Raw genomic sequence first — 15929 nt, forward strand, 5'->3', positions numbered from 1 at the left:
TTTAGCTTTTAATTTCAGCCGTGCTAAGTACAATAAAGTCTCCACCATCTGTGAATGTTAGCTGCCATGGTAGTACAAACAATACTGACACAATGTGCTAACAAACCAACACAGCAGGGTGCCATGGGAAAGAACTGAAGATTACTTTCAGTGTGACTGGCCGTGTAGCAGAGAGTGTTTGCAGTTGGTTTGGTGTCACTTTAGTCTAGGCTCTTTCCGTGGAAAATCCTGTGTCAGCACTGGATGCTGGTGGGTAGTGCACAGTTCCTGCTCACCCAGAGGATATATTTCCCTGTTCCTCTGGATCTTCCTGAAACAACTTGGGGATCCCCAGAAAAATCATTCAACTGCCCCTTCTGTTTGGCCCGGCTTTATTTCATCAATGGTGGACTTTTCATAGCTACATTTTTCTTCAGATTTATTTTAAACTTTTTACAGCTTTGGTAATTTTTTTTTTTTATTTTGCAAAATACTCTTCAATAAAACAATATTGATGATTAAGAATAATAAACTTTGGAGGTGGATACTGAGTATAATCCAGCCTTCTGGTTAAAGCTGGTTATAATTCAGCCTTCCCCTGAAGTGGTTTGATCTCAAGAAACATCAAGCATTCTAAGGAACAGTTCTTTGGCTGGAGAGATTTATTTTTTTTTTGTCATTTGACTTTGGGTATTTTAAAGTGGGAGAATTTACATTTGGCAGATATTCCCATAAATATCTTTCTAAAGTGCCTGAAAACACATCTTCCTCACTCTTCTGTTTAAATTGCTTTCTGCCCCTGTGAGTGCAAGGGAACCATCATGATAATTCTCTACTTTACATTTGTCTTCCAGCTGTGTGTCAGTATCCCTGAACCTTATTTAATGGGTGAATCTTCTCTCACGAGTTGTCTTAACTAAAATAATAACCGTGCTGGCTCAGAACAAAAGTCCATTTCATTTGGCACTGTTTCTAAGGGGGGTCTACAGTAAACCTATAGTGGTACAAGAACATGACAGGAAACCATGGAATAAGACGCCCTGCTGCAAGGATCTGTGGCTCAGACTTTCAGGAGCAAAGGCAATGCCTTTCAAAAGTAGTCTAGGAGTAGGTTTTATTACATTGTCCCATTCCTTTAGAACAATGGGTGTTTTAAACAGATAATTCTACATATAATTTTGGAGGATATAAATTGCCTCTAAATTCAGCATCATTCGGGATCTTACCCACAATGCAAGGAGGTCCCAATACTTTTTTTCACTACTCTATCCTGTTATGATTCAAAAGCAGACAAGCAAAGGGCTCAATGACCAGGAAGTCAGTAAGAGGGGGAGCTGTTCACTGCAGAGCCTACAACTCAAACAGGAGTTGACTGTCAGAAGTACAGAATTTCCACAGGCAGTGTGTGCTCTTCTTGGGAGACGAACACGGTGCATTCAGGAAATTCACTGAGCACTATACAAAATTAAGAATTCTGGGTGGAATAAATGGCAAACATAGCTACTGAGGCATTCATAAGCAGTAATATCTGAAGAGTGATTAATGGAAAGCTGAATTAATGAGTAATAAAACCTGTTCTGTTCAGTTTTACACATCAGTGACTCAGAAGAGGGAATTTACAAAATGCCCATAAATTGAGTGATTCAACAAATCCAGGCAAGGACGGCCTAGTGATACGAGAGTTAAAATTACCAAAAACAACAATTTATCTGGAAAAAGGATGCGGGACAGATGTTCTTATTTAATTCAGCAGTAAATACATGACATGGAGAAAGCTAAGAATAAACAAATGATAAACCTGAAATGCCTTTAGAACAACACATATGAATATTGGAAGCATGGAAGGAAGCAAAAAATAAAAGTCATATTTATATGTGTACATATTAAGGTAATAGACAAAAGAGGTGCAGCTTTCCAAAGTTACTACACATACCTGTTTCAAGGAACTTTGAAGCGCATGCATCATTTAAGTGCAGTAATAATCTGTTCATTTTCCTGTGAAGCACACACTGCCTTGTGAAGGCAGGCTGAGGGGCGAGGGTGGGATGTGCCCAGGTGCACACTTACCCGCAGGGCCTGTAGGTGAACACGATGTAGCTCTCCTCGTCGCTGCGCTCGATGAAGCTGACGCAGGTGTGCTTCTCCCAGTGCCGCATGGCCTGCTTGAACATGGCGCGCTGCGTGCCTGCAACGGCAACGGCAGCGCCTGAGCCAGCCTGCCCCTGCAGCTGCCTTTTACCAATACCAGCAACACGGGCCTGCAAACAGCCAGCTAACCGTGAAGCCCTGTGTGTCCCAGCAAGATTCCAGCTAAAGGGATGCTCAGGCCATCACGTGTGTGCCTGCAAGGGGGCTGACACTGCCTGACACACCCCAGCAAATATAAAACCTGCAATAAAGATCATGACTATGCTGCACCAGAGGAAGGCAGCAGAAGAAATACAGCGTTGCTTGTGTGCCTGCATCAGCACAGCATTCACTAAGAAATTTCCCAGATGAAACTATCAAGTGAACCAGATTGGGGGACAAAAAAAAAAAAAAAAAAAGCGGAAAGAAAAAGAAGAAACAAACTCAAGTAACTTAACATCATTGCTCTCTATCTAGTAGAAAGAAAAAAAAAATTAAAAATCCTACAGCCTTCCAGTCTGTACACCAGTTTTATCTAAGCCATGCAAATAGGCATACTGGTAGAAACATTTGATTAAAATAAGGCTGTCATGAACACGGATCAGTCTTCCCTTGTTTGCATCAAAATCTCTCAGAAAACAAATGATCCACCAAAAGTGGGAAATTCAGAACTTGGTAAAAGCACACGTAGGTATTTGATTTAAAAATGAGAAATGCATCCATAAAAGGTCAGAACTATCCCCTAAATGCAGAAGCATCCAGGCCAACTCTCAATACAGAACATAACTTCAGAGAGCAGAGCAATGTAATTTCATTGCATGACAAAAGACAAGGCTTATTGGCATAGAGGCAGCATGTGAGAATATATCTGTATTGTTTCTGAGCTAAAAATCCACAGAGTAGCATTGTTTGTGAAGAACATGCTAGCAGAAATATACTCACCTTGCAGGTTACAACACAGGATATTTAAACAAACAAAAAATCTAACCTTTTTAAAGCTTAAAGACAACAAAACCTGAAAGCTCGTAAAAAAAAAAAAAAAGTTCAAATCACATGAGATTCTAAAAAATAATGGCTATTCCATCCCATCTTGCCCTTTTCTTTTATCTTCAAGCAGTTTTTTTTCTAAGCTTTAGAATTTATCTTTCATTATGAGAAAAAGGCAAAATCTTTAATATGGTCCTTTCATTTATTTTACTACGATTATTTCAGAAGACAGTAATCCTAAAGTAAAGGTCACATTTGATACAGTACTATGTAAACACCCAAACTGAAAGCTTGACTGTAGCTGTCAGTCTGAAATGAATGCCTCTGGTTTCTGCATATACAATGTGTGAGCATTTGCATGTTTCTTTGGTTTCCTGCATTGCCATGCACAAAAATACAATGGCTTTTCATATATTTTCCCCTATATCTTTGCTTTTCTTGCTCCATTTTTGTTTTAAATTATCTCTTACATCCACATTAATATTGATCCATTTACATTTTTCAAGAATAACAAATGTTTTAACTTTTTCTACAGTTTTCTGCCAAAAATTTTATATATAGGGTAGCCAATCTTTGTCATAAGCAATATGTGGTGTGCCCATCTGAAACCCAGCTGAGGAATAACAAAACACATTTGTGCCATTTTGTTAAGTGAAATCAGTTTAGAAGAATACCTGTTATACCAGTTAAACGAAAGATATTCTTGTGCTAAATACACTTCATTTTAAAAAAGTTCCTTGACATTCAGCTACTGAGGCTCATGGAAACAGATGTGCAACAAGAAATATATTAAGTAAAGAAATAGAGCTTTTCCTCTCTAAAATGTTCTTATACATTTTTTATTATGTGGCTTGCCTTTGAAAACAATTAAGCATGACTAATATTTTCAAAACAGATGTACTTCAGGCCTGTTCCAACATAACCCTTCTATTGAATTCCATAGCATGACTTCACTTTCAAAAATTAAAAAAAAAAAAAAGGGAAGAAGGCAATTTTAAAAAATTATCTTTCCTCTTTTCACACACAGCACAAAGCTTACCAGTGAAATTTCCACCTATTACATATGGAATGACACCACCTGGCCATATTCTTTCTGTTCGTGATGTAGCAGCTCTGGGAAATCGGTTTTTCTCATTTTTCCCTGAGAATTTTACAGTAGTTCTTCCTTTAGATGTATTATTTTGCTCAAAACCTGCAATGATAGTTAAACATTGAATCAGATCACATGAAAAGAGAGAGCAATTATTTTCTAGCAGGTCAAACCCAGATTTCTTTATGCCCTTTCAAAGCAGGACATCACTGTTACATGACAGTTTATCATTGCCTAGTTTTCTGAGAAAGACATAAAATCTGAATCTTCATTTTATTTAATAGATCTAGAGTAACAACCTTGCACATATGTTTATCAACTGGAATGTGCATTGCATAAGTGCATCTAAATTTTCTCATTTAATAAAAATATTTAAGAAATCACACTCCCTGTGGTTTTGTTGGTGGTTTTTTCATTTCTTTTTTTCTGGCTTTTGTTTTAGCCTGTTTTTCTGAATAAATGAGAATTTTTCCAGCAAAGAATGACAGACTTTGGACAGACTCAAATTAATCAAGGCATTCACTACCCCTTTCATTTTTATTGTATGATTTGGAAAAACCAAGTACATTACCATCTTTAAAGAACTGGACAGTAAGAAATGCTACATTTTCATAAACTTATATATGGAACCCCACAGGTAGGTTTTCCTCATGGCTGGAATTTCTTTACAAAAGAGAAGAAAGGTCTGCCATTTTCAGGGATACTAACGCCATTCATCCCACTACAGACAAATCTTTCTACATCAGCTAAAACCTACTGTGAGAACAGAAAAGGATTTGTTAGACAAGGGCTTGGACACCAGAACAAGTTCTTCTTCTGAACAATTTCTAAGTTAGTTTGCAGATCTGGACAGCTGATCAAAATGAATCCTTCAGAAGGTGGTTAACAAATCCTACTCAGTGCAGTTGGAGTTTTATGTCTTATTCCTAGTGGAAGATTACATTTTCCCTCTGTGAGAATCCCCTGTGGTACCAGCTGCACTTAAGTGTTAATGACTGTGTCAGAATCAGGGAGGATTCCAGGGCAGAGTCATGGTGAGGAATGTTGGCATGGTCCCAAGGCTGAGGGAGCAGCAATAGGAAGAAAAGGAAGAAGCTACAACCGGAGGCAGGGAGGCAGCTCTGATACAAACAACAAAAATAGGTAAAGCAAGTAACTCACCCTTGTAATTAAGTGAGTGTAAATGAAAATTACACAACAAATTGCACACAAAATGTCTACAATATAGGCAGACTATTTACAGAAAAGCTATTTTTGCACCTAGAATGCATCATTACTGAACCACATCACATGTTTATTTAGACATTTTACCATTACAAATCCTTTTTACTGGTGCTCTTTAGAGGTCTAGAAAGCAAGGAATTTATACCAAATTACACCCAAAATATGACAAGAATTTATGCACTACTGAAATTTTAATTCTACCTTAGAGAATGAAGATTATATATCAAAGCACCTCTGCAAAAGCAGCTACCATGCTCTGATTAACACAATGTGGTGCAATTACAATGGAGTTTCACATATATTCCTTTTTGAAGTGAGGTTTCACAGGACATTAAAGTAATGTGGTCTTGCATCAAATATGGAGTGTAAACTCAGCCAGAATTAGGAGGATTCCATTTCTCTATGCTTCTCAATTCAACTGCATTCATACTGATAAGAGTATTATTAACATAAAAATATGCTTGATCAACATAACGCACCACAAATGCTTCAAACACAGTATGAATCATCAGAATACACCACCTGGATCCAGAAAAAAAGTAAGAAACAAACAAAAATTACCAGTGTTGCATCATAGGCTACTTGCAGTGAAAGACATTGTATTAGTTAAGCCGACAACTGTGAACACAGCCATAAAACAAAGTTAAGCAGTTTTTAATATGGCATTTAAAACTATGTGGTTTAGCTTTCAGATTTCATGCTGGAAGAACTCTAAGAAAATGGAAAAAAGAGCTAATATCTTCATTACTATTCTTGCACTAATAATTTTGCAGTTTGTTTATGCCAGTAGTAATACAGAATCATTAATGTTCATGATACACTATCACATCAGGAAACTTGCTAATTTAAACAGTGAAAATACCAGCGCCAAATCTTCTTATCCTCTCTATAAGCTGATAGAGGGCACCTCGTTTTTTTGACATTCCATGCTCTCCAAAGCCACCTTTAAAAACAAAAGAAAAAAAAAGAAATTAATTTTCAAAAGTTAAAACTGTGGAATATTACATGTACAGCAACTATATTAGCATAGAGAGGCAACCTAAAGGAAGCTTCATATTCTTTGATAGTTTCCATAAAAACATTTCAAGTATATTTGACAATGCAATAAAAACACATGATTAGCTGAAATTTTTTTCTAATATGCATTCCATGAATGCAAACCAACATTTCTTTGTTATTTAGACAAGTCATGACAATTACATCATCTAATTATTATTTGGAGCTTTTTTCTTCCTGGTGACCTTGACATCCTCAGAGCCATATTGATTGACAGCTAAAAGGGTTACTTTCAAAGAAATTTCCTGAATGCATGCCAGCATTTTCTCATTTCAAGGGAGCAGAATGAGAAAAAGAAAATAGACAAAGTTTCATCAGAAAATAAACAAACAAACTCAGCAAAACTGATGCAAACTTAATATGATTGAGTTAGCCATGAAATATTTTTCTTTGCTGGCATGCAAAAAATAGATGTCAATGCACTTTTAAGGCTTTGAAACATCAGATGCTGGTTTATATTGCAGTAAGACCTGGCAGGTATATATACATACATGTCAGTGTGATTACAGCAGTCAATGAAAATATAAGCTAAGAAGTAGTTTATATTAACATTTACCATGTCACATACAGAAATAAAACACATTTCTGGGTTTATTGCATACAGTCTGCTACTCCCTTCACACATAAACTTTTTGTGGCTACAAGTGGTTTTTCAAACACCAGTACACCAGAAGGAAGAACACTGACTACACTACATGAGTCAATTAAATAGTTCAGAATTGTTCAGAAAGTTTTGTGATTTTAGGTTTGCAATAGGTTGTATTTTACAAGTCACTACTAATTATGGGACAAGCGAGTTTCTAAACTACTTTTACAACTGAAAAAGCAAAAAGATAGAAAGAAACAAACCATCAATATGTCTAACCACCACTAAAAAGACCTTTCTCAACTTTCCATAAAAACTCTTAATATCCATGTAGAAAATATATTTATTAAACAGCAAGTTAAATTCATGTTACAGATGAGAAAATTCCTTATAAGGTAAGTGAGTGTGTGGCTGCTCAGTGAATAACAATGTGCCTAATTATTTGGAGTATGCTGTCACATAGTTGCTGGCTCCCTTGAGAAAAATTTTCTAAATTTTTAAAAACATTTTAAATAGATGAGGTAAGAGATCAACACATTCCTTTCTAAAAAGTTGCATGGTAACTATAACATAAAGTGCAGAGGAGATAACATTGATCATCATTGATGTAATTTTCTCTCATGTTAACATTCATTTTATAAAATAAGGCTTATAGAGAAGCATTCCAAGTAAGTATTAAAAAAATCATTATAACCATCAACTGTCAAACATAACAGAAAACCCCTAAAGAATCCATTAGGTGCTTAAAAACAATATTATACTATATTTTTAAGAGAAAAAAAAAAAAAAAGACTAATTTCTTTCTTATTGCAGCCCATGTATTTAATTTAGTGAAAAACCAAAGAAAAAGTCTCTCACTTAACTAAGTTATCTTATATAACTGTGTATATGACTATATATGTCATATCTTACATGACCATGCAGCCTTACCAAACCGTATAGACTAAAAAAGTTTTAACTCCTATGTGCTGCATCTTATAATTCAGGCAGGATAAAGAGGATACTTTTGGCAGTTTGGACTTACAAAAATATACACATAAATGTTACCACTTTACTGTTGTTTCTCTTTACAGTGATCATTTGCATTTTGGACAAAATGAAAAATAAAATGACAGAGCTGTACTCCAAGAAGCTCACAGATTATTTGACTTGCAATTCCAGGCAGATAATCCTTACAAAAAGGAGCAGTGACATAATGTGAATCAGAGCCTCAGGATTTTAATCAGAGTTGCAATAACAACGGTGACTCTGCCACTTCACCTTGATGGTTTACAACCAAGTACCTAATCCTCCTCTCTTCTACCTGGATCTGTGAAAATCAATTAATGAGCTAGTTGGTAATTTGCTCTTTTGGAACTGGGGGAGACAAGCACACAATTCCTAGTTTACACATCAAGAATGTTGTAAATTTAGAAAAATAATTTACATATGTGTAGCTTAAAATTGACTTCTCCAATTCTCTTTTTGGAAAGATTTGGAAGAATGTTGAGGGTTTATTGAGAGCAGTTATGAAGTCATTAACTTAAGAGAGTTTGTTCTCCAAAGTTTAGTCCCACTGATCATCACAATTGCATTGACCTTTGTTGTGCAATAAAGGTAGAAAAAACTGATCCGAAAGCATTAGTAATACTTAACAGGGTGATTCAATATCCTGAATAGGATGCCATCCACAAGAAAAGGTAATGTGCATACCACATAACAGGTAAGAAAGGAAAAAATAAGTAATAAAATATTAAATATAATTTCAAAACTGCTTAGAAATGTATATTTTTGTGAGGCAATTAAAAAAAAAACAACTTTGCAGTTAAAAAGAAAAAGTAGAAAAGCAAGAAGAAATAAGACTTCAGCAAGCCAAAGAGATCACTTGACTGCATCCACTTTAAGGGGAAATGGTCACTGCTGTTCTACATTTTTCTAACAAAACTAGCACCTGAGATATCTTCAAAGATAATTAAAACTAATTTAAGAAAAGAAAGCAGGGACACCACTAACTCTATTAACATTTTAAAATCCAGTCCAGATCTAGAAGTGATCAAAAGTTTTCGTGTTTTGGAAAAACAAGTGGGTATAAAAGGAGATAAAATAAACTTTCAAGTTGCCATAAAACCACTCTAATCACAGCATCTACCTAGAATGAGTAAAAATATTTTTAAATATATCAATATTGAAAGCTTAAATTCAAAACTGCTTCTTTGGTCTAAAAATTTTTCTCCACATATCAAAAATAAGTTATAGTAGCTCAGTCCAGGCACACATAAAACATGCTTAACAGAAATCTCAATAATACATTTTTATGTTTTCTAATAGCATTTTTTCCGGACTTTTCCTCAGTGGCTTTTTTATGTATTTTAACCTGAAAGTTTACAAATTCTCAATTAACAATTTACAAATCCCAGCATAAATAATTTTAGATATTAGACAGACATCCATTTAGGCATGGATTATGTTTTCTGTCTTGCAAACAGACATATTTACACATAAATAAAATCTCTTTATCTATCTGTCTGAATGCCCAGCTGCCTCTGTTAATCAGATTGCAGCTTCTGGTACTAATGCGTTTTATGCTAACAATAGCATAGAAATGTGTATTAAAGTGTCAATGAAAGAGCTGGTTTTTTGGACAAGGCAAATCTAGCAAGGATTACATATTCTAGTGTTTCTTCCAGGTCTGGGTAAAGAACAGGATGACACAGTAAAAAAAAAAAAGCAAAGGGAGGGGTTGCAGTGCCAGGCTCCAGTTTTGCAATGCCAGGATACCACATATGCTCTCCATAGTGTTTGGGCTCTGCTATCAGGAACTTTCCATGATTAAATCAAAGCTTTGTACAATTTCCTTTCCCACATGACCACCTGCAGAGCAGACTCTACACTTCCTACCAGTTTCTGCTCCTCAATTCAACAAGATATTTTTAAACAGAAATGCTGGAATAAAATTAAATGTTTTGCTTCTCTTCTCCATAAAGTGAATCTATAGTCTTTGTTTAACAACTTTTCTAACTGTAAACTAACATTTTACTGACTTTCCACATTGAAAACACAGATTGTCTACCACACAGAATGAACTAACAGGAAAAATAAATTAAAACAAGGTTGAAGCAGCATACCTGTATTATGGCCAAGTCTTTCGTTGGGGTGCTGCGTAAGGTCAATCGTCCTGTCAATTTGAAAGATTTTTAAGTCTTCATCATCTAAGGCAATATCTCCCCAAAAGACAGCTTTAAATAAAAAAGAGCTCAATTTAATTAAAGAATTATTTGGACAATAAAGCCAATCTGAATAATATAATGCTATGTTTACAGCCTTTGGGAAAGTATAAGACAAACATGTATTTACATCACATTTATTTCCTTACTGATCTCTATTTTTATATGAAGAAAAAAGAAAATACCTAGTAAAACATAAATAGCTTATTCCAAAATCTTAGTCTATTTGGTTTCTTTGTACATTACCTAAATGCAATAACTTAAATGTACTGTCATTTTATTAATACATTTTAGCATGTAGTTTTCTTTTTGTAAATACAACAAAGCATAAAAGACACTGAGATGTGAACATTTAAACTATGAAGTAAAATATATACATTTCTCAGAAAACACAACCCTTAGATCTCCTAACATCTTTCTGAAAATAGTAATTATTTGAAGGAGTTTGTATTATGTTTCACTTGCTTTCTATATTATATTTTTCGCTCAGATAACTAAGTGTACCTGTTTTCTGTTAAACTGAGAAAAGAAAAACCCTTTATTTTTTATTTTCCTCTCAGTTTATTTGCATGCTTTCCTTTTACAGTTTATCTCACCCTTAGGATGCTTTCAAATTCTTTATTTTTCAAAGCTCTCTTTAGCGTTCCTTTGGCCTCTTTGGTGGATTTCTCCTTCTCTCTTTTGCTCTATTTACTCTCTTTTTCACTTTTGCATAGTTAACTCATCTTCCCTAAGCTGCCTCTACAACTCAGTGGACCATAATACAATCCCACTTCCAAGAATTTGGGGTCTATAACCTCAAATTTCCACCTATTTTTGCTGATATTTTACCCTGAGATCTTCCTGCCTATACAAAATTAACATTTAAGCTGTGCCAGTCTACAGGAGCTGAAAGTGGTTTTTATCATCTTTATCCAAATTCCTCCTTTCCCTGCTCCCTCTTTTAATAGCTCTATTTTTTGTTCCCACAGAGTGACAAAACCCCTGGATTCAATCTTGGTGTCCTCCTTTCCTTCTTTCCCCCTTCCAGGGAGATATCACTGAACTGCTTGGTTGTTCATTCCACAGCTCTACAGTAAACTGCTGTCTTCACTTCCACACAAATAAACCCTGGTCCAAAGTCCAGCTGTTACCAAATCAATCTCTCATTCAAACTGATCCTAAGCATTATTGTTCATTGTATTACTTTCATCTATTTTTCATATCATGCTTTATAGACCACTCATCAGACAATATTCTCACCACAGTAGTTTCATGTTGCTGCAAAAGTTACCCGTTTCTCAGAATGTGATGCTCACATTCATTGGTGCTGAATCAAATGCACTTTAAAAAGAATTTTAACTAAAGCAAAAAGATAAGTATTTTAAAATAACTCCAAGACACTGTATTGCCTCCTCCAGCTTATATGATTTTTCTTGAATACAATGCAAGTCGGAGAAATTACGTTGAATGTGCCTTTAGCCTGCCTTGTAAAATACCTTTAAAATACCCCCAGATCATCTACACAATGTTAGTAATGAAGTTATTTGAGAAATTAAAAATTTACATTTTCAATTCAAAACATAACCAACATTTTATGTCTGCTCAAAACATTCATATTTTCTCTTATATAATTTTTTACACAAGACAATGGTTCTTAGAAGCCACAAGCACTTGAGACCATTACTGAAACTGTTAAGTGAGCTCCAGCACATTGTGGAACACTATTCTTCCAAGGGTCACTGTTCTCATGCTCACACTGGACACATGGGAACATCATTCCTCTAGCTAATTTGTTCTCACCAGTGATGGCTTTACCATCACATCAAGACACAAAGCCACTGATAGCTCAAGATGTTTGGGTCTCTTTTCTCTTAAACTTCTAGGAGGAAAAATCTCAAATTATCTGGGTTTTGAATAGTGAAGGAAGAAAGTCAGTAGTCTCCATCTCGTTGAGTTAAATATTATTTACTTTTATAAACTTTTCTAGAGGTTTCTCTTATGATATGCCATTCATAACTGGGACTGGTGTATAAGCACATGGAAAGAATGCAAATTTGAACAAACAGAACAAAGTTGTAAGAGGAAGAAACTATTAACATTTCTGTGGATAGAAACACAGTGTTCTCACACAGATTGCCCACTCCAATGTCAATGAAGTGCTAAAGCTTAATAGCAAGACCATCTTTCTTTCCTGGTGAAATTGAGAGTGAACAAAAGGAAGATTCCAAATTAACAATGGATGATGCAAAGATAGCCCACTGACAGAAATACATTAGCAGAAATCACTTTGGTTTCTGTGCATAATACTGATGTATAAATAGGAAAAACCAAGGCAAATCAAACTTCCTGCTGACAAAGTAGAAAAAAACCTGGAAATATCTGTGTTGGTCCTGGTGATGCATCTTTATCACTTTTACTATTTCACTGCAGTACCATTCACTTAAAGAGGAAAATACAAATAGAAAAACTAACTAATGCAAATTTGTCTTACATCAAGGTATCAAGTGTGTACATATCTAAAACATACCTTGGTGTTCAGGCAGTGTGTTGTAACTTTTTTGCCTTAGAAAGGAAAACAGAGCTATTTTTGTCAAACATCTGGAGCATTACCTAGTTTTTGATTAACAACAAAGGACTATAATTTAACCACAATAATAAAATAATAAGTGTTGATAGAAGGGTCACATAACTTTAAACAAGTAAACTATCGACCAATAGCAGCCACATTCTCTGACATACTAAAGAAATGAGTGAGCACCAACATCAGGAACAGATAAGATTATTTGATTAAAATATAATGGAAAGTTTGCAGCTTACTTTCTTCAGGCCACTGGTTCATTTTACTCAAGGCAATTCTGTTTTGTAAAAGGCAATAAACATGCCAAAACACAGAAACATTGATAAAATGATCTCGTTTGACTTTAGCAAGAAGCTAATAAGTCTCACTTTATTTCTACTGAACTAAACCTCTGATCTTCTGAATTAACTTAACCTAGCAAAAGAAACAATAATTAACTGGATGTTCTTTAATTTCAATGTAGTCCCAGTAATCAGCAACTGAGACAAAAAGGGAGCTGACAACTCTTTTCTAAAATTACATCTTTTTTTTTTTCCAATGAAAGAATTGCACTGAATATTCTCCACTGAATGTTAATTCTGCCCTTCAAAACCTAAAGTAAAGCCCCAACAGAATTATCAAAAATAATCTTTAAAAATTATCCCCCATAACTATTAAAAGTATCCTTTAATTTTTTGGAACGCCAGTTTAAGTGTCAAAATACTTTGTAACAAGAGAAGACCACAGTTTTATCTCCTGTCTTAAAATTTTTATGGCCTGAAACCATCTGAAGAAGTCACTCTGTATACTTCATCATGTCACAAACCAATGTTAATGTTACAGAAAGCAAGCAGAGGATTGTTTGGGTATGCAAGGCATGATGTTAAAGGCTTTGCTAAGAGCAAGTTAGGATTAAGAGCTTTAGTAGGTCCCTCTAAGGAACTTCTGACAGCCTTGATCAGTTCAGCTGTTCACTCATTTTTCACATGTATTTAATTCATATGTTTCATCTGGAAAATTAACAAGAATCTGATAATCAACTGACAAGGCAAGGAAACAAAACTGAAACAAAGAGATAGCAAAACTTTTAAAGTAACCCAAACAGAACTTTACCTCTAGTTATTTCAGGTTGTATCACATTATCCCTTATTGCACTTATTTGATCACAAAAACTTGATATTACAGATGGTTTTTTCACTTAATTTGAAAATGCAAGATTGACAGTAAACTTAAGAAATATCTGTTGAAAATCTGAGACAGTATTAATTGCAGAGAAAAAATATTAAAAATAGCTTTTATGATATAAAGGTTCTCAAGAAGAAAGAAAATGGGCCTTTTTTTGGTGAAGACAATTCCTTGTCATACCAGATTTCATGCTGGTTAGTTTTTTATCTCTTTTCTATTTTTATATATTTTACATGGCCCCAACATGCAATTACAGAAATTCAACAGAGAAAATACACACATCTGTTTCAGAAAGGTGGAAAAAACCTGATTATGCATGCTTTTCTGTAACAATAGAGAAGGATTTTTGTGGAGCTGTTAAAATAGAGAAGACGCTTAACCAGCAGATGCAGTTCTGCTTTCACACAACTCAAAAGCTCTCAGATAAACAACACCTTCAAAAAGGTCTCAATTTTATTTGAAAAGACAAAGCACTGCCCTGTAAAACAGCTAAGTTTGCAACCTGTAACAAATCAGCTCACAAGTACAAAAATAAACAGGAAAATAAGTAGGTTGTAAAAAATATTTTCCATCCAGAGAATCACACCTTAATAGTGCCACACAAACCATATTAATGGAAAGGAAAATCAAGATCACCTATAAACTAGAGGTGAACACAGGAACTACAGCTACCCTCTACTACTTGTAACAGGATCTAATATTTCATGAAACATAATTAGTATTCATCTGAAAACTTCTCTGTGCTAATCTACTCTCTCCCAAAAAGACTGTCACCATGAAAATTATCCAGTATTCTAAAGGAATAAAATACACTATTAAGGACAGGAAAGAAACCTAAATAAATTTATAAAATAATTTTCAAAAAAAGAGATTTAAATGATTTTATGTTTATGGATCTACACACATAGTATGAGTCAATGAGCATATACAGTGAAAATAAAAACATCTTTCACAACTTTCAAGATGTCTGGAAGAAAGGAATTATTTGCTTAAATGCCATAGGGCTGCAATATGTAGTAGAATGGCTCATTCCAGGATTTGAAATAGTAATTAACATGTATGTCTGCAAAATAAAGAAATCAGTATGTTCTTATAATCGCAATAACAAAATTATCTACTTCAAGGTTCATCTCAATTCACTCTACAATTATTGCTTTTTAAAACTCAAGTCATAAGCAGCCTTTTTTTTTTTTTAATAAAATATACTCCTGCTAACACTTGTACCAGTATTAGTAACAACATAAAAAGCAAGTAATTCCAGACTGCTGATGTTTGTCCCTACAGCACTGCCAAGGAAAGGCCAGCTTGACCTTAGGGTAGGTTGGGAGCACTCAGCTACTCAGCAGAGACCAACACAACCCAGAAATCACTGCCAGGGCCTCATTTGCTCTGATGACTCCACAGACTAGAACCATCAACTGAGACCTTCTCAAATCAAGATGTAAATGGTGATCTTGTTCTGTGAGCAGAAGCAGAATTTTGACAGGGGGATTACTCCTATACTGAGAAGATACCAATGAAAGGATTAAGGAATACTAGAAGGTATTTCAAAAGCAAAGCCTCAAATTCAGGTATGGTGCTGGTATGGGAGTGCAAGGCACATAAAGTTTGTGCTTTATCCCCATTGCAAAATTTGCCAAGAATGTGCAACAAAAAATATTAAATAAATAAACTGCAAGGCTCAACAAGGAAATCTGAAGAGCACCTTTAACATCCTTAAAGGTGGGATGCCCAACACAAAGTAAAGCCTGATAATTCATGCAGTAGGAGGTGCCAGAAAGCACTCTGGACACCTTCAGGACAGGTATTAATCTAAATCCACATGTACAGCAGTTCTAATTAGCAGACTCTTCTATAGCTGAGCCACTGAGCACTTCCCTGTAACATAACAGCTATGTGCACTGTATTCTATCTTGATGAGTCACTCCATTCCATACAACCTGTTTAAGACTT

General features: G+C 35.0%; 1 protein-coding gene across 1 annotated transcript in view; it reads right to left on the reverse strand.

Moving 5' to 3' along the window:
- TLL1 (tolloid like 1) overlaps positions 1-15929 on the reverse strand; it is a 123388-nt gene that overhangs the window by 58610 nt on the left and 48849 nt on the right. Inside the window, exons 2-5 of the mRNA XM_079305711.1 lie at positions 10154-10264; positions 6270-6350; positions 4133-4285; positions 2047-2164 (exon numbers count right to left, since the gene is read on the reverse strand). Of these exons, the coding sequence (XP_079161837.1) occupies positions 2047-2164; positions 4133-4285; positions 6270-6350; positions 10154-10264 (463 nt within the window). The remainder of the gene's footprint in view (positions 1-2046; positions 2165-4132; positions 4286-6269; positions 6351-10153; positions 10265-15929) is intronic.

This window comes from Erithacus rubecula, assembly GCF_903797595.1.
Source record: "Erithacus rubecula genome assembly, chromosome: 5".
Classification (NCBI taxonomy): domain Eukaryota; kingdom Metazoa; phylum Chordata; class Aves; order Passeriformes; family Muscicapidae; genus Erithacus; species Erithacus rubecula.